General features: G+C 39.4%; 1 protein-coding gene across 4 annotated transcripts in view; it reads right to left on the bottom strand.

Moving 5' to 3' along the window:
* The window catches only part of AKAP11 (A kinase (PRKA) anchor protein 11), a 51,593-nt gene that overhangs the window by 15,607 nt on the left and 13,350 nt on the right, over positions 1-22,636 (bottom strand). For all 4 annotated transcript variants that reach the window (XM_010854596.1, XM_010854595.1, XM_010854594.1 and 1 more), the window contains exons 3-7: positions 17,877-17,993; positions 14,973-15,020; positions 13,321-13,455; positions 8,247-8,511; positions 2,752-7,255 (exon numbers count right to left, since the gene is read on the bottom strand). In XM_010854596.1, the coding sequence (XP_010852898.1) occupies positions 2,752-7,255; positions 8,247-8,511; positions 13,321-13,455; positions 14,973-15,020; positions 17,877-17,993 (5,069 nt within the window). The remainder of the gene's footprint in view (positions 1-2,751; positions 7,256-8,246; positions 8,512-13,320; positions 13,456-14,972; positions 15,021-17,876; positions 17,994-22,636) is intronic.

The raw sequence follows: 22,636 nt of genomic DNA, 5'->3' as shown, positions 1-22,636 counted from the left end.
GACAGCTTCCAGATGTTCAAGCTGGTTTTAGAAAAGGCAGAGGAACCAGAGACCAAATTGCCAACATCCGCTGGATCATAGAAAAAGCAAGAGAGTTCCAGAAAAACATCTATTTCTGCTTTACTGACTATGCCAAAGCCTTTGACTGTGTGGATCACAATAAACTGTGGAAATTCTGAAAGAGATGGGAATATCAGACCACCTGACCTGCCTCTTGAGAAATGTGTATGCAGATCAGGAAGCGACAGTTAGAACTGGACATGGAACAACAGACTGGTTCCAAATAGGAAAAGGAGTACATCAAGGCTGTATATTGTCACCCTGCTTATTTAACTTCTATGCAGAGTACATCATGAGAAACGCTGGGCTGGAAGAAGCACAAGCTGGAATAAAGATTGCTGGGAGAAATATCAATAACCTCAGATATGCAGATGACACCACCCTTATGGCAGAAAGCGAAGAGGAACTAAAAAGCCTCTTGATGAAGATGAAAGAGGAAAGTGAAAAAGTTGGCTTAAAACTCAACATTCAGAAAACGAAGATCATGGCATCTGGTCCCATCACTTCATGGGAAATAGATGGGGAAACAGTGGAAACAGTGTCAGACTTTATTTTTTCGGGCTCCAAAATCACTGCAGATGGTGACTGCAGCCATGAAATAAAAGACGCTTACTCTTCGGCAGAAAAGTTATGACCAACCTAGAGAGCATAATGAAAAGCAGAGACATTACTTTGCCAACAAAGGTCCATCTAGTCAAGGCTATGGTTTTTACAGTCGTCACATATGGATGTGAGAGTTGGACTGTGAAGAAGGCTGAGTACCGAAGAATTGATGCTTTTGAACTGTGGTGTTAGAGAAGACTCTTGAGAGTCCCTTGGACTGCAAGGAGATCCAACCAGCCCATTCTGAAGGAGATCAGCCCTGGGATTTCTTTGGAAGGAATGATGCTAAAGCTGAAACCCCAATACTTTGGCCACCTCATGTGAAAAGTTGACTCATTGGAGAAAACCCTGATGCTGGGAGGGATTGGGGGCAGGAGGAGAATGGGACAAGAGAGGATGAGATGGCTGGATGGCATCACTGACTCGATGGAGGTGAGTCTGAGTGAACTCCGGGAGTTGGTGATGGACAGGGAGGCCTGGCGTGCTGCGATTCATGGGGTTGCAAAGAGTTGGACACGACTGAGCGACTGAACTGAACTGAACAGTTTAAAGTGATGTTTTAACTTTTTGTTGAAGTACAGTTGATTTACATTATTTTATTAGTTTCAGGTGTACAACACAGTGATTCGGTATGTTTGAGGATTATATTCCATTTAAACTTATTACAAAATAATGGCTTATATTTATTTCCCAATGTTATAGAATTTATCCTTGTTGCTTATTTTGCACTATAGTAGTTTGTGCCTCTTAACCCTATACCCCAATCTTGCCCCGTATTTTCAAACATGAAGAGGGGAAGTGTTAGTCTTCTGATCAAAACCTTCCAGTGGCTTCTCATCAATCAAAATAAAGAGTCCAAACCCTTTTAACATGCATCTGGTATGATAACCTCTCATGACCTTCCCTGGGCTCCTGCTCTCCCTGGCTCACCCACCTCAGCCACACAAGCCTCTCTGCTGTTTCCCCAAAACGCAGTCCCACTAACCTTGGCTGGGAACCCCATTTCCCTGATTCCCACTTAGCTTACTGTCTCTTCACCTTTGGCTCGCTGCTCAAATGTCACTTTGTCCGAGCTGCTTCCTGCTACCTCTTCAAAACTGCATGCCACCCCCGCCTGCTGCTGCCCACTGCCACCCCCAGCACTAGCTCCCTGCATCTCCCTCTGGCCAAGAAAAGAGGCAGTGCTTGTCACGGCATTGACAAAAGCTACTAAAATATCCTGGGTTACCATGTGGCTCAATGGAATTCCTTCTCAACTCAAGAAATTTTCTCTTTCCATAAGACTAACAAAAATAATCCTACAAACTAATAACACAAGTCAGTCCTGATGTTTTCCCAGGGAGAGAGAAGGCTAAAAGTAAACATCTGAACTAAGCTGTTAGGACCACTAAGCACAAGGCACAGTCTCTGAAACACAAAACACCGTAGGACTATCACAGAGAACTGCCCCTTAGACGGCGGCTTATCAAGAGGAGTGGTGGCAGGAGGGAACTATGTAGAGAACACTTGCTTTCTTCATGGGGCTTCCCTGGTGGCTCAATTGGTCAAGAATCTACTGGCAACACAGAACCCTGGGTGGGTAAGACCCTCTGGAGAAGGAAATGGCAACCCACTTCAGTAGTTTTGCCTGGGACATCCCATGGAGAGAGACGCCTGGCACGTTATTTATACTCTTTGTAAGAAAACTTACCTTTGTGAACAGAAATAAAAACATAATCTCAGAGTGGTACATTAATATGGTGAAACTCAGTACTTGCTGTATGAACTTCTCCAGCTGTTTCCTTGATTCAACCCTACCTACTCTACAGCTGTGTAAACTTGGGCAAAGTGACTTTCTACTCTAAGCCTCACCTTCTAATTGAGGAAATGGCTCATATCTTCCTTCCCCCAAAGGGCTGCTGGGGGATAATGAGACAGTGTCTATGAAAAGTAACAGGTAGGATATCAACGATATGCAAATGTAATAGGGAGTATTTCTTTTTGTTCATTTAGGATTAAAAAGAATCACATCTTTCTGAACATCTTTGTAAGACATAAATAATCAAGTTAACTCTTTACTGCAAAACCCAAAAGAAATCAGAAGCTTACCTGCTGATGGCCTGTCCAGCACTGACCACCGCTGACGCCAGTATCTCTGTGCTGAGGCTCTCGGCAAAGCTGACACCTTCCTGTCCAATCCCACTGTCGGCTGCCTGGCTGGTACTGCTCAGCTCTCTCTCTGCCTTTTCAATTGCTTCAGCAACTATCTTCTCAGCAAGCACTGTCTTCTTATCGAGATCAACGTGAATTTGAGGAACATCGAGATGAAAAATCCTAGATTTCTGATAGAAGCTGCTAAGCTGTGAATGAGAAACTGGCTTACTACCAGCAAGCGAATCCGGTCTGGGAAAGCGAGGAGACGAATTTCCAGTGCAGTCATGGAGCTCTTTACGGTCACAGTATCGGCAAGCCTGACCCACCAGAGGTGACAGCTTTTCTGCGTAAGTAATCCTATCAACTGCTTTTGTGGCTTCAGACACGTGGAAGGTGGCAGATCCTAAACCCAGCTCTAAAGTGTCGCCCACAACTTTGTTAGCATACTGCTCTATAGCTTGAACGACAGTCTCTCCATAGCCACACCCACTCAAGCTGCCTGTACTCTGAGAAAATCTGTGATTCTGTGAAGAAGGCTGAAGAGACTTGGGAAACTCTGGCCCGACATGAGTCTCAGTATCTTCGTCACATACGTTTTTTTCATAAAGGCAAGAATCTGTTAAGGATTTTGGCAAGCCACCTGTCGATGCCATCAGCTCTTTTTTAACATCTCTTGTGATGCTGTGAGCAAGACAGGTTGAAAAACTACGTAGTTCTGAGCACTCGTTTCTGCACGTGTCCCGTGTCCACTCACAAGTCTGGTTTTTATGAAGGTAACTTCCAGCACTTCTGCTTTGTCTTTTTTTATCTGCTTCTTTCTGGTGTTCTTTATTTAAAAACAGTAACAGTTCATCGTTGGTTTTCACCTGTGAGCTCTGCACAGGGAATATTTTGGAGCTGCACTTCACTTTGGCTGTTTTAGCTGCTTCTTGCAATCCTGACTTAACAGACCGATAGGCAAGTCTGTTGGCGTACTGGTCCATTATTAACTCACTGTTGCCACCTTCCTGTTTTAGTATTTGGATAATGTGACCTGCATACTCATCTGTCACACTTTCACAGCTGGGATACTTGTACGTTAGACCTGACAGACAAGAACTTGGTGGTAAAGGAAGAACAAATGGATCTACTCCTCCCGGGTGCGCTACAGCCTCTACATCCAACTTCTCTTCGGATCTATGATCTTGGTCACCATCAACACAACTGTTCCTCTTCCTCCTGAAAAACATACAGCTCCTAACTTTTGCTATTTTTTCAGCTTCCGTAATGACTTCTGCTGCCATATCACCTGCAAAACTGCATAATGCTTGTAAACTTTCATCTGAGCAATTAAAAAAAGCAGGTGATAGGCTTCTTTGACTCTGCACATTTAAGCAAGGGCTTTTCACCCTGGCTTCTTGAATCACTTTATTATCCAAATGGGAAGCTGCCATTTCTGTTGCAAGAGAAACGATGTGTGTCGCTAACGCGTCTGCAAACTGAACTTTTTTCCCTGCTGGCTCCAACTTCACGTCCACCTCTTGCTGCTCTTCGCCGTCACTACTTTCAACTTCTTCTGAGAGAGACCGCATGAGCTTCAACATGAACTCTTCTTTTTCTATTGCATTTTGTTCATTTTCAGACAAACTGCTTACAGACGAGTTGTGAGGTGTGGATGGTGGTGTGGCCGGTGCAAACTCTTTTGCTAACTCCCCCTTAAGCTTTTTGGTTAACTTCTTGATATCCCAATCAGAAGGAGCCTGGGATGGAACCAGAGGAGTTGATGGAGGGGTGTCAGGTATTACATTCCCATCTCTCATTTTCTGTTTATCTTCCACGTGCAAACCATCTACACAGGTGAGCACTGTGGATGAGAAAGCATGTGAATGGGGAAACGAGTTTTCCTGCCCAAAAGCCAAGGGCTCGAGGGCTGAATTATGCAAATTCTGCTTTTTCACAGATTTGTCCTTAGCAATTTCCTTCAGATCAGCTTTCTGGCCTGCCGCTGCTAGACAAGGTGGTAGTGTCTCCAAAGAAAATCCAGGAGCCACAGAACCTTTACCTTCTGGAACACAATCCTTTACTTCTGAAAGTGAACAGTGAGTTAAATGATCTTGAGCTTCAAGAAACTTGGGGAACTCTTCCAAGGTCAACTGTGACTCATCTCCAGGAACAGGCAAGTCTTTCTTGGGGAGGACATTTTTATCTACATTTAGGATCACTGACTTGCTTTCATCTATGGAATGTTTGATAATAGATTTAGATAACTGATCGGCGAACATGTCCTTCTTGCTAGCCTCACTCTGAGGCACTGTTGCTTGATCCCAGTAGAAAGAAGGGGTTTTTCCCTTTCCTGTTTGAGTTAAACAATCTGTGTGTTCTTCTGTTTTTGCAACTTTGGAAGATGTCACTGAATCTATAGTTTCATTTACTATCGTATGCACCATTGCGGCAGAAAAATCGCCAATAATGACAGGATCATTTGTTAACTTTGAAGAGCTTTTTGTTTCAACAACATCACTAGTTGGTTTCACCTCATTCTGGCTACCGGGGTTGTGGTCTGAAGGTAAACAAATATTCCTGAGACAAGCTAGCTCCTCTTCTTTGTTTTTTGTGGCAACACTTGCTGGGGTAGGACCACCATTCAAATGACTATCATCACATGATGGATGAGACTTTGTCTGATACGTATTAGAAGAAATACGGTACGGGTGAAGGGCACTTCCTGCCAAGGGCACTGGTATTGAAGTAACAATTCCTGAAGTACAGAGCAAGGCCTGCTGCACCGTGTATTCCTTTTTATACTCCTGCACTGGTTTTGTCACCGTAACTGTTTGACTGTTGGAAGTAGGGGAACACACAGAAGTCTGTGTTGCTGGCACTACATCTTCTGTGCTCACAAACTTGATGTTTTCTGGGGAAACACTAACTGCTGCCTTTGTGGTAAAGGTAACATCAACCTGAGACAGCTCAATGAATGCTTCCTGTATTACAGATTCAGACAGATCTCTTGCATAGGACTTCACCACTCTGTCTTCACAGTGAAATGACCGACCCTGCAGAGATGCAGGTGTTGGAGGATATGAGAACTGACACACTTCCATGATGCCTTCAAAAACAAGCTCTTCAGCAAGATCTGCAGCAAATCTAGTGACGGTGTTAGTGAAGATCTGTTTCTTTACATATTGTAGATCTTTTAAAGCATCTGAGAATGCCTCACTCACCAAAAAACTAGCCAGGCCACTAATGGCTCGTTCTTTCAGTGAAAAAGCACACTGCCTTCTCAGTTCGTTAAATGCCATTTGAAAAATGGATGACGTCAATTTGATGGCTAACTGGCATAAGGCATTGGTACATGAAGAGACCCCTTTCTGTAAGTCTTTAAATGCACTGCCAAAACTTTTTTCCACGAGATCTGCTGCAAACTTCTGAATGCTATCAATCATTATGGGTTTATTTTTAGATTTACTTTTTTGATCAAGGCTTCCATGCTGAAGAGCTACCATTTTATTTTCTCCCTTTTTAATACTATTAGTGTTGGATGTTGCATTAGTATGTTGGCTATGAAGAACTGAACCCAGAACTTCATAGGAAAGGCTATTTGCATAATCTTCAAAGGTATAATAAAGAGAATCAGGATTTTCATGACCCCTATCTTCACCAATATCTGTTTGGCAAAAGCATTCAGCTGGAGTACAGCCTCCAAGAGGACTGAAAGCAGAGGATCGAATAGGACTAAACAAACCACTGTCTTCCCCTGAGGCCTTCACGGGGCGGGGAGAATCTGGGGCATCACACACGTTACTATAAGGGGATTCTGGTTTACGAGGTGTTGGCTTCCTAACATTAGCTGGGAGAGCTGGCCGATCAAACTTGAATTTTTGAGGATTCATAGTAGTGGTTACAGAGCACAATTTTTCATGTTTGTGCCCTTTCTTTTGCGATGGCTTCCCTACAGCAAGATCTTTCAGAAACGGACAAGCAGTCTCTAACGTTTGTTCTAGTTCATCAAACTGATCAAAACTATCAAAAAACTCACTCACTTCTGAGTCTGAATCCTCAATATCATCTTTCATCACAGGAATTTTAGGTAACTCAAGTTTTGCTTTCAAACTTTTTTGATAACCTTCTTCATCCAAGAAAATAACAGGACTTGGACTTGAGCACTCTGATTCAGACGAGTAGGCAGGAGAAGACGAGAACAATGGTTTCTGGGCATCACTACCTTTCTCTGAAGCAGCAAAGGAACTATAGAAACTCCTTTGGACCCACGGTTCAGAGACTGATGTCGTGACTGAAGTTCTCACTGGAGGCAGTTTTTTATGTCCCAGAATGTTTATTAAAGAAGCTGAAGGTTTAGCCAATGACTTCTGCTGCTCAGAGCCAACCAGAACCCTGAAATCATGGGTATCCAAATGGTGACCAGAAATAGTCTGTGAAGTAGCATCACACTGGCTCCTTAGTGCAATTATGTTTAATCCTAGAGGAAAAGAATAAAATGATTATTCTTGAAAAGAATTTAACTGATTTAAATCGATGGGAATAAGTAGACGTGAACCATGAAATACTCATTTCTATTATAAGTATCTTCTATACTATTTTAACACAGGGATCCCCAACCTCCAAGATGTGATGCCTGATGATCTGAGGTGGAGCTGATGTAATAATACTAGAAATAACATGTACAATTAATGTAATGCACTTGAATCATCCTGAAACCATCCCCTTCCTGCCCTAGTTCCATGGGAAAATTATCTTTCATGAAACCAGTCCTGGTGCCAAAAAGGTTGGGGACCACTGAATTAACAGATTCATCTCAAGTTGTACTTAAGAGCAAGTATTCAGTTCAGTTGCTCAGTCGTGTCCAACTCTTTGCGACCCAATGAACCATAGCACGCCAGGACTCCCTGTCCATCACCAGCTCCCGGAGTCCACCCAAACCCATGTCCACTGCGTCAGTGATGCCATCCAACCATCTCATCCATCCTCTGGTGTCCCCTTCTCCTCCTGCCCCTAATCTTTCCCAGCATCAGGGTCGTTTCCAATGAGTCAACTCTTTGCATCAGATGGCCAAAGTATTGGAGTTTACCCATTACTAAAATATTCTCATTCTACACCACATCTAGGAATACCTGGTCCAAGGAATATCTAGCACGTTGCCACATGTTAGAAACACTAATATTTAGGTGACCCTGACAGCTAACTCAAGTCTGAACTTAGGCATTTTTAAGGGAAACAGTGTCTGAACAGTACAACCTAATAAAAGAGCAAAACTAAAAACCAGGTAACAATGACCTTAAAAGACACAAGAAAGTTAATTCCTCAATCAGATAAAAAATAGGTATCAATGCTTTAATTTGAACAAATTTCAAAATAAATGTCAACTGAACAAGTCTGTCTTAAAACTTTTAAAACTGAACTTTAAACCTTAATTCTCTATTTCAAGAAAAAAAATCTAGTGAAGAACAAACCATCATTATATGGCTTTGAAGTCTCTTCCTCCTCTAAGTGCTCAAAAGCAGTGACAAAGTCATCTTCGATGGAAGATACAGACTGGTTAGTATCATCATCGTCCTCATTGGTGGCCTCAAGTTGGTGCTTGTGATGCAAATATGTGTCCACGGTGTACCTTATGCCAGTAGCGTATTTACTTAGGAGACTAAAAATAAAATCAATTTTAAGTCTTGGTAATGTAGGTGACACTCTCATGACACAAAGCATTCCAGGATGTTGACTCTGGGAAAAGATAAAAGATGGTAACAATTTTAATTTCAAAATATACTATACTTACAAGACATATTAACTGGAAATAAAGCCCAGAAATAACACGATACCGTTTTAAAAGAAAAAAAAAAAGAAACACATGCATCCTAAAAGGCTGCCTGATTTTGTAATGTTTATTTTCTTCATTCTTTCTCCACAACACTTCTCACTTTCCAGTGTCTTCTCCCACCTTTCTCTTATCCAGGTATTCAAATTCTACCTATTATGTCTCTTTAAATGTCAAAAGAACTTGCCATCCATTTCTGTGACAACGATGCTTTCCTGTTACTATACAGCCCTGTGCTTTTTCTTAATCATTCACCTGGTTCACTAACTATATTATTAACTGCTTAAGGACAGGAACTAGGTCTTAGTCTTCCCGTATCCCATTTTCCTGCAGCTTTCAGCATGATAATACATTCTCTTCTATCATAAAAGAACTGTCCCTTCCTTTCTCCTAAATTCCCCAAGTATTTCAATTTCCAAGGTTTATAGCTTTGATTAAAAATAGTCAACTGAACTTTCCCATACATATTAAAAGACAAATGTTGACAAATGACTTGTTCAAAAGGCTAGAAATGAGATAAAATAGCTGATCACCTCTTCTCGTAAATAAAACAAAGTAAATATAAATGAAGAATCTAATGAAGGAAATGAGCACAGTTCTACTTTTATCTGTAAATCTCATAAAAAACACAGTAGTCTATAACACTTGAAGGAATAAGTAACCTAAATTTAAACCTACTGATTCAATTTTTAGGAGGGAAAATATGCAATGTATTTTTGTTTGGTGCATTATCAATAAATTAACACTTAGTAAAGAACTAAATGTTCAATATTATGATACTAGTGACCTCACTGAAAGGTGACATTTTTGCTTATAAATAAATAAAGAACACATCTTCAGGTACTGATTTAACATGAAATTTTTTAAACCAGAAAATGAGTTAAAGTATATTCTTTAAAAGATACAGCTCAATATTTACATAAATTTGGAGTTGGAAAGAAGAGGGAAAATTTTATATGACTTACACACAGGTAAAACTTCAAGAATCCAGAAATAATCAATTTTCAGAAAAAAATTAATATGTCTTACATACCACTTATGGAGCTTCATACATGGAAAATCTAATTTAAAGCTATGACCAAAATTATTTTACCCTTCAGTGATTTCAAAGATTCATGAGTTCGATTTCTTATGAATTATATTTCCTTCAGATGGTATTAAACAAAAAGAAACTTCACCCAAGCATTTTAAAATTTAATGCTCTAAATTAACCCCTTCATGGACTGCAGCCTGTTGTGGCAAAGTGGCTTACGTAACTCAATGAAGCTATGAGCCATGCCATGCTGGGCCACCCAAGACAGACAGGTCATAGTTGAAAGTTCTGACAAAATGTGGTCCACTGGAGGAGGCAATGGCAACCTACTCCAATAATCTTGCCTTGAGAACCCAGCAACACTATAAAAAAGGAAAAAGTTATGACACCAGAAGATGAGCCTGCCCAGGTCGGAAGGTGTCCAATATGTTACTGGGGTACAGGAGAGGGCAACTACAAATAGCTCCAGAAAGAATGAAGACCAGGGGCCAAAGTGGAAACGTGCTCAGTTTTGGATGTGTCTAGTGGTGAAAGTGAAGTCAGATATATAGAGAACAATACTGCATAGGAACCTGAAATGTAGGTGCATGAATCAAGGTAAATTGGATGTGGTCAAATAGGAGATGGCAAGATTGAACATCAACATCTTAGGAATCAGTCAACTAAAGTAGACAGGAATTGGCGAATTTAATTCAGATGACCATTGTATCTACTACATGGGAAAGAATTCCTTAGAAGAAATGGAGTAACCCTCATAGTCAATGAAAGAGTTCGAAATGCAGTAACTGGACGCAACCTCAAAGATGACCGAATGACTTTGGTTCGCTTCCAAGGCACACCATTCAACATCACAGTAAACCAAGTCTACGCCCCAACCATTAATGCCAAAGAAGCTGAAATTCACTGGTTCTAAGAAGACCTACAAGACCTTCTAGAACTGTCACCAAAAAAAGATGTCCTTTCCATCACAGGGGATTGGAATACAAAAGTAGGAAGTCAAGAGATACCCAGAGTAGAGTAACAGGCAAGTTTGGCCTTGGGAGTACAAAACAAAGCAGGGCAAAGTCTAACAGAGCTCTGTCAAGAGAACATGCTGCACCCTTTTCCAACAACCCAAGAGACAACTCTACACATGGACATCACCAAATGGTCAATACCAAAATCAGATTGCTTATGTTCTCTGCAGCCAAAGATGGAGAAGCTCTATAGTCAGCAAAAGCAAAACATGGAGCTGACTATGGCTCAGACCATCAGCTCCCTATTGAAAAATTCAGGCTTAAACTGAAGAATGTAGGGAAAAGCACTAGACCATTCAGTGGTTCAAATCAAAACCATTTTGATTTGATTCAGTGAACCAAATCCCTTATGATTAAACAGTGGAGGTGATCAATAGATTCAAGGGATTAGATCTGGTAGAGAAAGTGCCTGAAGAACTACAGAAGGAGATTTTTAACACTGTACAGGAGGCAGTAACAAAAACTATCCCAAAGAAAAAGAAATGCAAGAAGGCACAGTGGTTGTCTGAGGAGGCTTTACAAATAGTTGAGCAAGAAAGAGAAGCAAAAAGCAAAGAAGAAAGGGAAATACATACCCAACTGAAAGCACAGTTCCAGAGCATAGCAAGGAGAGATAAGAAGGCCTTAAATGAACAATGCAAAGAAACGGAGGAAAACAACAGAACTGGAAAGACTAAAGATCTCTTTGAGAAAATTGAAGATACTAAGCAAACATTTCAAGAAAGGGCACAGAAAAGGACAGAAATGGTATGGACTTAATAGCAGCAGAAGATATTAAGAAGAGGTGGCAAGAACACACAGAAGAACTATACAGAAGAGATCTTAATGACCCAGATAACCACAATGGTGTGATCACTCACCTAGAGTCAGACATCCTGGAGTGTGAAGTCAAGTGGGCCTTAGGTAGCATTTCTATGAATAAAGCTGGTGGAGGTGATGGAATTCCAGCTGAACTGTTTCAAATCTGAAAGATGATGCTATGGAAGTGCTATACTCAATATGCCAGCAAATTTGGAAAATGCAGCAGTGGCCATAAGACTGGAAAAGGTCAGTTTTCATTCTAATTCCGAAGAAGGGCAATGCCAAAGAATGTTCAAACACCAGATAATTGCACTCATTTCACATGCTAGTAAGGTTATGCTCAAAATCCTTCAAGCTAGGCCTCAGCAACACATGAACTGAGAATTTCAAGATGTACAAGCTGGATTTAGAAAAGGCAGAGGAACATGAGATCAAACTGCCAACATTCGTTGGATCATGGAGAAACTAAGGAAATTCCAGAAAAATATCTACTTCTGCTTCACTGACTACACTAAAGCCTTTGACTGTGTGGATCACAACAAACTGTGGAAAATTCTTAAAGAGATGGGAGTACCAGACTACCTTACTTGTCTCCTGAGAAACCTGTATGCAGGTCAAGAAGCAAAAGAACCAGACAAAGAATAAGTGATTGGTACAAAACTGTCAAAGGAATACGTCAAGGCTGCATATTGACACCCTGCTTATTTAACTTATATGCATAGTACATTATGCCAAATTCCAGGCTGGATGAATCACAAGCTGGAATTAAGATTATTAGGAGAAATATCAACAACCTCAATGTGCAGATAATACCACTTTAATGGCAGAAAATGAAAAGCAACTAAAGAAAAGAGTCTCTTGTGTGGATGCTAAGTCTCAGTTGTGTCCGACTCTTTGCAACTATGGACTGTAGCCCACCAGGCTCCTCTGTCCATGGAAGTCTCCAGGCAAGATCATTGGAGTGGACTGCCATGCCCTCCTCCATGGGAGCTTCCCATGCGGGACTGAACCAGTCTCTTGTCTCCTGCGTTGACAAGCGGGCTCTTCACCACTATCACCACCTGGCAAACCCAAAAGATGGTCAAAGTAGAGAGTGAAAAAGCTGGCTTAAAACTCAACAATAGAAAAAAAAACTCATGGCATCCGGTCCATCACTTGATGGCAAATAGAAAGCGAAAACGTGGAAGCAGTGACAGATTTTATTTTCTTGGGTCCAAAATCACTGCAGATGGTGACTGCAGGCATCAAATTAAAAGATGCTTGCTCCTTGGAAGGAAAGCAATGACCAACCTAAACAGCATATTAAAAAGCAGAGATAGTACTTGGCTGACAAAGGCCTATATTATATAGTTAAAGCTATGGTTTTTCCAGTAGTCATATACAGGTGTGAGAGTTGGACCATAAAGAAAGCTGAGCACTGAAGAACTGATGCTTTCTAATTTGGTACTGGAGAAGACTCTTGAGAGTCTCTCAGACAGCAAGGAGATCAAACCAGTCAGTCCTAAAGGAAATCAACCCTGAATATTCACTGCAAGGACTGATGGCTAAAGCTGAAGCTCTAATACTCTGGCCATGTGATATAAAGAGCTGACTCACTGGAAAAGACCCTGATGCTGGGAAAGACTTAAGGCAAAAGGAGAAGCGGGAGGCAGAGGACTAGGTGGTTAGACGGCATCACCAACTCAATGGACATGAATATGAGCAAACTCCAGGAGATCATGGAGGACAGAAGAGTCTGACATGCTACAATCCATGGGGTTGCAAAGATTCGGACAGGACTGAGCGAGTGAACTACAATGCTAAATTAAAAGTCATTTATAAAATGTGCCAACAAAAACTCATTAGAAATAATATATAAAAGTTACCTGGTTTAGAGGATCACTGTTTATATCTGATGATTTATTTATATCCTTCATACAAATAATTTCATTTTCATTTAGACTGCAGAAGTGCAGTGAGTTCAGAAGATCTGGGAGTTCCAAAGAAACTGCAGCCAAATCCTAATGTAAAGCAATAACACAATAAATAACACTGTAGCATAACACTTTAAATCCCTTATATTGTGGCCCTGAACTAAAATCATAAAGTCTACTTGTTATTGTTGTTTAGTTGCTCAACCATGTCCGACCCTTTGCAGCCCCGTGGACTGCAGCACGCTAAAGCCTACTAGTTAGTAAACTTTCCAGTTCATAATAGCTAACACTTGCAGTTTATTGACCACCATCGATTGTTTAGAAACTCAAAAATAAAATGTACTAAAATATTTTAAAATTGACAATTTTTTTAGCACTTTAAACATAATGATACCAAACTGTAACAAGATTTCACATGGTACCTCACACATCAACAACAACGAGGCATTTAATAGTTTTCAGCAGCAAATGTCAAATCTGGAGTCCTCAAGTTTAACCATGAAATGTCTCAAATGGGATTCTTGCTTTTACAGTTCTTTGGCGGTTAAGTTACATATTTGTATAATTCAAGTCTATTTTTCTGCCTTTCTTCCCTTTAGTGAAAATTTTATGAAGATGTAATGAAAAACGCCTGTTTTTCTTTCCATTTGCCCCTTTTATGTAACTGTTTTGCCTAGTGCAAGAATTATTACCATCTCTGACCATTCATATAGTACTTTCCTTCATAAACATGGTTTTATCAGTCATTCTTAAAGAGGAAGTGGAGTATGAAAGAAATAACTTTGGATTCATCTTTTCAGCCTTACGCTCTCGCAACTATATCTTCTCTTGTGCCCTCTGTCTAAACTATTTCCTTCAGGTAAGGGCACAATCAAGACACACAGCAAAGGTTTCTTTTCTCATCACCAGATACGCATTACCTTTGCAAACAATGCAGTGCTAGTGCTGCTGCTTCTGCCCGATGTTTTACTGACACAAAAGGAAACACGACAAGCACAAGTTTTAAGAAGCAGTACAAGGTGAAAAAGAAAGTACCCCTATCACATCTACCCGAGCTTCCACTCCTCTTCACCTAAGTGTGCAGCTTTGCTTTGCTGATCCTAATCTCAACTGTCAGTGCCTCTATAAACACCTGCCTAAATCAAACAGGCTACAATTTTTACACTGGTTCTTCATTATTTTTTACAAATTTACTCTTACTTTAACAAATTTAACTCTTTTCTCAATTAAAAACATAAGAATATGACTGTTGAAGTTAGATTATAAAAACCATCGAAATAAAAAATAAATCTTCCATTCTACATTATGACAGATGCAGAAAAAGTTAGCCTGTGGTTTGCAACCTTCTCAGATAAATGACTTTTGTGGTCCCCTGACCTAAAACTGCTTTCCGTAACAGAAACACTCAGTGAAAACACTAAAAGTGAAAATGTCGAGGACACACTCAAAAGGTGACCTCAAAATGTCATCTTTTAACTTTAAATAGGAATGATAACAGAAGAGTTTAACGTAACTTTAAGGCTAATGAGCAAATTTTCCATGCTCTCAAAATTTGTTTCAAATAATCTCTCATGTCCCTTTCCAGTTCAATAAATCGACCGTACCTGTATATGAGCAGCATCTGTTTCTTCATTAAAACCTAGAAATGTGACCTGAATAAAAAAGGAATAAAGGTCCATTAAAATTTTTAAGTCTTGTCTCAATTAGATTGTTGACAGAGCTGAGAAACAGAAAGCAAAGCACACAATGCATTAAAATGCTGCTGCAAGATGATTAATTTTTTCAAAGATGATCACAAAGGTTTTTCACCAAAGGTCTGGCTCCAACTGGGGTTCCCAAACCTCTCCCACACCCACTCATTAGCAAATTCAATCCTCACCCTCAAACATAAAGCACATGTCTCTTCTCTCCACAGCCTCTGTGGCCACTTCTCCCCGGCATGACCCCAGTCCTCTCCTACCTGCCTCAGGAACCATCCTGTCATTTCCCTGTCAAAACCTTTCCAAGCTTCTCAATGCAGAGTCCTAATGGAGGTCCCAAGGCTCCGGCTTAGCTGGTGGCTTCAACTTTCCCTCACCTTCATTCAAACACATGGGCCCCCTCGCTGGGTCCAGGACACGCCTGATTGTTCCTGCCTAAGGGCTTCAGAGTGGTGCCTTCAACCCAGACCCCTATTCCTTGGATGTTTACCTGTCTAGCTGCTTCTTGTTCTTCTAGTTCCAACCTAAACGTCACCTCCACAGAGAGGCTTTCCCTGGGAACCTCCCAAGGTATCTCCTGACTGACTCTCTGTGATATCACATTTATTTCCTTCAATACCTTTACATGGAGATTTCTCTACAAAAGTTTATAGAAATTAAATTTTTAAAGACAATCTAATGGTCTGAAGAAATGTCACATTATTAAGCAAAAAGGACAAATTATAGAAAAATGATATAGACTATACACATAATTTCAACCTTATTTTTAAAAATATACACCAGGAAAATAATTCTGGAAGTTAATATACCAAATTATAAGGAGGGATTAACTTTTAATGATGGAATTGTAAGTGATCTTATTTTTCTCTACTTTTGCCCCCCTATGGTTTTTTCTTTCCTCACTTACAGGATTAATGATATTTTTTTTAATACTTTCAGTATTTCTTATTTTTCTATATGGAATATGTACAGTTTTGTAATCTGAGTATCATTACTTTAAAAATTTATATTTCTTTGTCTTTGACATCATAAGAAGAAATTTTGACTGCTTGAAGCTAGACTAGTAACTGTCTACCAAGTAAGTTCTATGACTAAAAATATGAAATAAGTGGCAACAATATAGATAATCAATTCTCAAGAATTAATGGAAAACAGCATAGTTAAAATACAAAGCAACACTCAATATACTTTTGACATCTTTCTGATGACTCAAAAGCAAGTAAGAATCTTAAGATTGTTGCAGAATCTTTATTCTCATTAATTATGAGTACTGCCTTCACAGAAATGTTACAGTTAACTTCCAGGTGTCCAGGTAAAGTCATTAACCTGTAGGAACCTGTCTCCTTACGTATAAATCTTAAGGCAACACAACTCCTCTCCCATGGTTGTGAGGGCTAATAAGAGAATGTGGAGGAAAGTGCCCAGCATATCGCAGGCACTCAACAACAAAGAGACACTCAAATAATAAGCTTCCTTTCTTCAACAAAGATACTTCGGAAATATATATGCCCTAACATGAGACAGAAATTCCGTCTATTCTTTTAAGCTTCCTTTAACTGAATACAAGAGAGAAAATGAGCTGGCATGGAGGTCTGAAGGTGCCAGCAGAGCACTGCATTTCGCAGTGCTTAAGGAATGTGGGCTCAGAGGGCACTGAGTAAACCACTGGAGAGAGGCGGCTGGGACCCCGGTTGAGGGCAGAGGACACAGAAGACTTGTCATGCCTGGCAACAGCTGAGGAGATCAGGAGAGGCTTGGCTCGACTAAAATAAAACAATAAAGGATAACAAACAGGAGAACAGCCAAGAGCCAGAGAACCAAGCTCACACAAAAAGAAGAGGCTCGGGTCAGAACCACTGCAGGCCTGAAAGCTGTGCTCGCCATCCTGTGCAGCTACTTCAAACAGTTTCTCAAGGAATATGAAAGAAAACCATACCCAAAATAATAACCAATATTTTTATTAGAACCCTGATTTCAAAAAAGAATCTTTAATCAACATATTTATCAGTTTTGAGCTTCAATGACCCCAATATCCTGTCTCTCTTCTTTGGTAAATAAATGTATAGATGGACTATGGTTATATATTGTAGAAAAAAACTTTACCCCTTTTAATAGTAATAAATTCAAACAAAGATTGGAAACATTGACGCAACAGAGAAAAAGGTGAGCAAGTAGTATATCATATCCTTAAGTGGCAAATATCTTACTTCAAAATAAATATATCACTATTTCATTTTTGAATCAAAGCACTGAATTTAAACAACCAATAAATGAGTATTAAAAATAAGTATATATTTTGTTTCAGAGTAGAAAATTTCAGAATGTAAGTCCCAATTACTGAACATAGTAGAAATCATTTAATACACAGCTGTGTGTCTGAGTGGTCAGTAATGTCTGTGCACTGAATTAAATGTGTGCATTATAATACATTAAGATGACTATGCTGTGTGTGCGTGCTAAATTGCTTCAGGTGTGTGGGATTCTTTGCGATCCCATGGACTGTAGCCTGCCAGGCTCCTCTGTCTGTGGGATTTTCCAGGCAAGAATACTGGAGTGGGTTGCCAAGCCCTCTTCCAGAGATCTTCCTGACCCAGGGACTGAACTCACATCTCTTATGTCTCTTGAACTGGCAGGCAGGTTCTTTACCACTAGTGCCACCATAGCAGGTAGTTAAAACAGGTACTTCTCACACATGAATTAATGTGCAGAGATTTTAGGCATTTAAAAACAGACCACGTAGTCCTACAAAGATACATGAAAATACACTGTGCTGTATTAGAAAAGGGTATAGAGCGTAATCCGTCAAACCTCAGTCAAATTGGCATGTTCATCCTGCTTCAAACAGTCCTCGGCTGATACACTGCATAGTTCCTTCTCGCTCTGCAATAAAGACTTCACAGACTGGAACACATCTTCATTGAAGCTCTGAAAACAAAAGATACTCTTAATTTACTTAATTCTAAGACAATGTAAAACAACCTGGTGATGGATTAAATGGAGAGTCCGTAACTTTCCAGAGAATATTCAGTGGGCACCTTTTGATGTAACAGAACTCAACTCAACTGAGAGAAAGAAAGAACAAAAGGCTGAAGCAGAACTCCACATGCTCAACACACAACAGCCCCAGGCTCTCAACCTAGAGAGACGTGAGGCCCTCAGCCAGGCCCTCTCCCTTCCACCCTGCACTGACACCTAGCAGATCGCACACCTGATTTCCAAGTCACTGGAAGAACAGAAGCAACAATTCATAAGATGATGATGGGGGGGCTTACAGTAAGGTATGCTAACAATGTGATTAATTTCATAGCGAAGTTGGGGATGGAAAAATCAAAGAGGTAAGAACCCAAAATAAGGCTTTTCAGGGTTCTTAAAGCAGCAGTATGATGAAAGAGGGAAGGCATTCCAGATTTGAAAGAAAAGGATGTCATAAGTGCAAAGAAACAGAGGAGGAGGAAAATTTCATAAATGAATATTATAGTTGGATATAAAGAGAACATTAATTTCTCTCTACCTTATTCCCCTTCTGATTTGTTGATCTGCTATTTTGGCAAAAATGTCCTTATTCCCTAATGTTCCCCTGTAGAAATCCTATGTATTCCAAGACCTGTGAAGATTTCCCACCCCTTAGTCGTAATAAAGCTCTCCCAAACTTCCTACTGTATTGTTTGCACATTAAGATCATTTAATCTATACCACAATGTATAATTACTGCTTTTGTATGTATGTCTTTCCTACCTGTTAATCCAAATTACTGAAGTAATTGTCCTTTACTCAATCTATTACCCCAGATTTCAGTACCTCACATACAGTATGAACTCAAACAAAGAGAAAAGATGCAAATATGAAATCAAAGCAATTAACAAAAAAAATGTAATGTTAAATCTGCACTTTCAGTATGAACTCAGGGCTCTTTAAACGTTTGTACTACATTTTTTCCATTGATAGATCATAGAATCAATGACCCTTAAGAGCAATGAGCAAATCCAGCACACAAACTCCTGGAATGGTATTTACCATTCACCAATTAAATACCATTCACCAATTAAAAGAACTAGAAGTTCTCTGAGTGAAGGAATTCCAGGTCAGAGGCGGAAACTTATGAAGTGCAGCTGAACGTCTTACTGTGACACAATGGAAGAAAGTGTCTCAAAAGAACACAGAAGCTTGAAGAACACTTGAAGGAATTCCAATTGGCCAAATATGGGATAATCTAAGCATCAAAAGAATACAGATGGTAATGGAGTACGACAGCTGAGTTTTAAAAGAAACTACAAGCCCATTAAGAGAGACAGATAAAAGGGTAGGGGTTGGAGGACTGTGCTACCTTACCTTAGAAGGCTGGCTAACAAATATGAACAGAATGACAAAATTTAAAAATTCCATTTGTAACTCCCAATATAACTACTGATTCAGGAAAGGACTATCAATGTATCCTAATCTACCAGATTAAAAGCTACTGGGGAACAAGATAGTGTTTTGCCACATCACCCTATAGATTACTTATTAACAGTATTAATTACAAAGGGATTATGTGTCTTTATGCTGCAGATAACTGGTGGTTTATCAGAGTTAAGGCAGTTAAGGGTAACTAACTATCTGGTCAAGCCTGGCCTTAAAAAGATGCACCTTCTGATCTGAAACACTAGAATGACCATGACATGATCCGTGAGGTGTTCCTACTGAACCTAACCACAAGGAAAAAACAAGTGAACTCAGAATATGAAGATGTTCTACAAGATAAGCGCTACAAACTCTTCCAAAGATCTGCCATCATGAGAAAAGAATTTAGACCAGAGATGGAGCTGACGGGGGTGGGGAGATCAAAAAGATACAATACCTAAGTAGAGAATGTCAACCTTACTTGACTCCTAGATGAGAGGCAAGGGGAAAATCACAAGGATACTGAGACAACTGGGGAAATTTATGCATGGATTGCACGTTAAGACTGTGCTACTGAATTAATGATTTTCTGAAGGACAGTAATAATGCTGATGTTCTTAAGAGAAGCATGCTAGCAGAGGAAAACGAGAAGTAAAATAATGTCTGTAGCCTACTCTTATTTGGTTTCAAAAGGGAAGTGTGTATGTACATATATACACATGCAGATAGAATGGGTTTGGTAAAATGTTAACAGGGTGAATCTAAGTGAAGAGTAGATGTGGTGTTCATTGTACTGCTTTTCCCCCCAATATTTGAATATTCAAAATTTTAAATGATTCTTCTTTCACTAATGAGTGGAAATTTTCAGGCTAAATTATGAACATGAACTTAAAAAAGGAAAAAATATGAAATGTGAAATCTGAACATAAGCAATCAACATAAACTCCTGACAGTAAAAGAACAACAGTCACAGTTAGTACCCAGATCTTGATTTCTAAAATCAAAAGGTTCTGTGGAGAAAGAGCCCATTCCAGGTCTGAGGAAGGTAAAGCAGAAACAGGGTCAGTCTTATACTAGAAAGCAAGGAAGCAATTAAAGAATTATAAGCCTGAGACAAAAGGACTTTGGCATTGCCTGAAGGGGCTTATAGGGACCAAGTCTGGGGCAATCTGAGTAACTTAAATAAACGAGTGAATAAATAAATAAATGATTGCAAATAAATAAAAGATAAGAAAACATAGTTATTTTAAAATCAATGCTTCCAGAGCAACACAAATAAATTTAAACTACTAGCATCCATGTAAGGTGACTATTCCACCAAATCATTCATCTGAAAATTGATAATCACCATGTTGCAACTTTCAGGAACTAGCTGCAGGAAAGGACCATCAAGGGATGCCAAAAGTGTTAATGAAAGTTGAAAAAACAAGATGCTTGCACACCACCAAGTATCATCCCATAGATTATCTGCTAACTAAAAAACAGAAACACTTTTAAAATGGACAACAGTTACTACCTTAATCAACTGATCGATTCTAGCATCACTAATCATTAGGAAAACCTGCAATTTTGTCTTCTCACTACCCTTTAGTATCCTGGCTAAAAATTTTTAACTTGAATCTAAGTTAAGCCTTTACACCTAACTTCTAGTTTATATGAAATATACAGAGAGGGGAGAAGAGTAAGTTAAATAGCACTGTGAGAAAACCACCAGACAAATGCAGAATGTGGAACACTGTACAAGAAACTGGCCTGGCCCATTCAACCAGTCAGTCTTGAATTTAAAAACAGAGAAAAAGAAGAGAAGCTCTTTCAGAACCACTCCTCAAAAACATGAGTCATAACCATCAAATGCAATTAGCTCAAATGCAATAGGAGCCTACATTGAACCCAAAATGGAAGTGGGGTGGGTGATGGCCTATAAAAAACATTTTCAGAGTAATAAAGGAAATCTGAGTATGGCTGGGTATTAGATATAGGGGATTATATTTAATTTTCTTGAATGTGATCATGTTTGGAGTGATGAAACATCAAGAATGTTAACTTTTACAAGGATTTACTGTATAGCACAGGGAACTATATTCAACATCTTGTGATAACCTATAATGGAAAAGAATCTGAAGCTCTACACCTCAAATTAACACAATATTGTAAATCAATTGTAGTTTTAAAAAAAATAAAGACCATTAATTTTCAAATGGTTCTGCCAAAAATTAAATACACACAGAAATAAAACAAAAATATTAACTGCTGAATAGGGGTGGTTGGTATGTAGGTTTACATATGGGTGTACTATAGTTTCTCTATATGCTTGAAATTTTCATAATAAAATGTTAGAAAAAAATTAATGGAATATAAAGTGCAGTTCTTTCTGGTTCTCATAGTCCCTGATTCCCAATAAATATTCAAAGTATCTCTTTACCTTTAACGCAAAGTAAGGTGAAATCTAGAAAATCTGAGTATACGTTTCCAATTTCCACATTAGCCAACAGGGAAGTTTTTTTCAGCTAATATATATTATATATATATTATACATATAATACACACACACACACACACACAGACCTTTTGAAATAAAAAATGTCAAAAGTTGTACTGTGCATACAGAACACACATACAAAGTATATAAGATTTAGATTCATATACTTCTATCTAAAAGGGTTTCCAAATATTCAAGAGAATTCAAACCAGAATTTTATCATGTGTCTAATATAAACAATGGGCTGCTGCTGCTGCTGCTGCTGCGTCACTTCAGTCGTGTCCGATTCTGTACGACCCCATAGATGGCAGCCCACTAGGCTCCGCCGTCCCTGGGATTCTCCAGGCAAGAACACTGGAGTGGGTTGCCATTTCCTTCTCCAATGCATGAAAGTGAAAAGTGAAAGTGAAGTCGCTCAGTCAAGTCTGACTCATCACGACCCCATGGACTGCAGCCTACCAAGCTTCTCCATCCATGGGATTTTCAGGCAAGAGTACTGGAGTGGGTTGCTAGATAACAATATTAAATTAACAGTATGAAGTTTCGGCTGTGGCTGAATACACTGGTGAATTCAAATTAAATAGGTAGTACAATGCTTGGAGTACATGGTCACTCACTACTATATTTTCTGTATATGTGCATTTCTTAGTTCTAATATTAATTTAAAGCAATCAGTACAATTTAATTACTAATTTAAAGCTATGGATCC

Source organism: Bison bison, unplaced genomic scaffold (genome assembly GCF_000754665.1).
Source record: "Bison bison bison isolate TAMUID 2011002044 unplaced genomic scaffold, Bison_UMD1.0 scf7180017864345, whole genome shotgun sequence".
NCBI lineage: Eukaryota > Metazoa > Chordata > Mammalia > Artiodactyla > Bovidae > Bison > Bison bison.
This window is presented reverse-complemented; position numbering and strand designations above follow the sequence as displayed.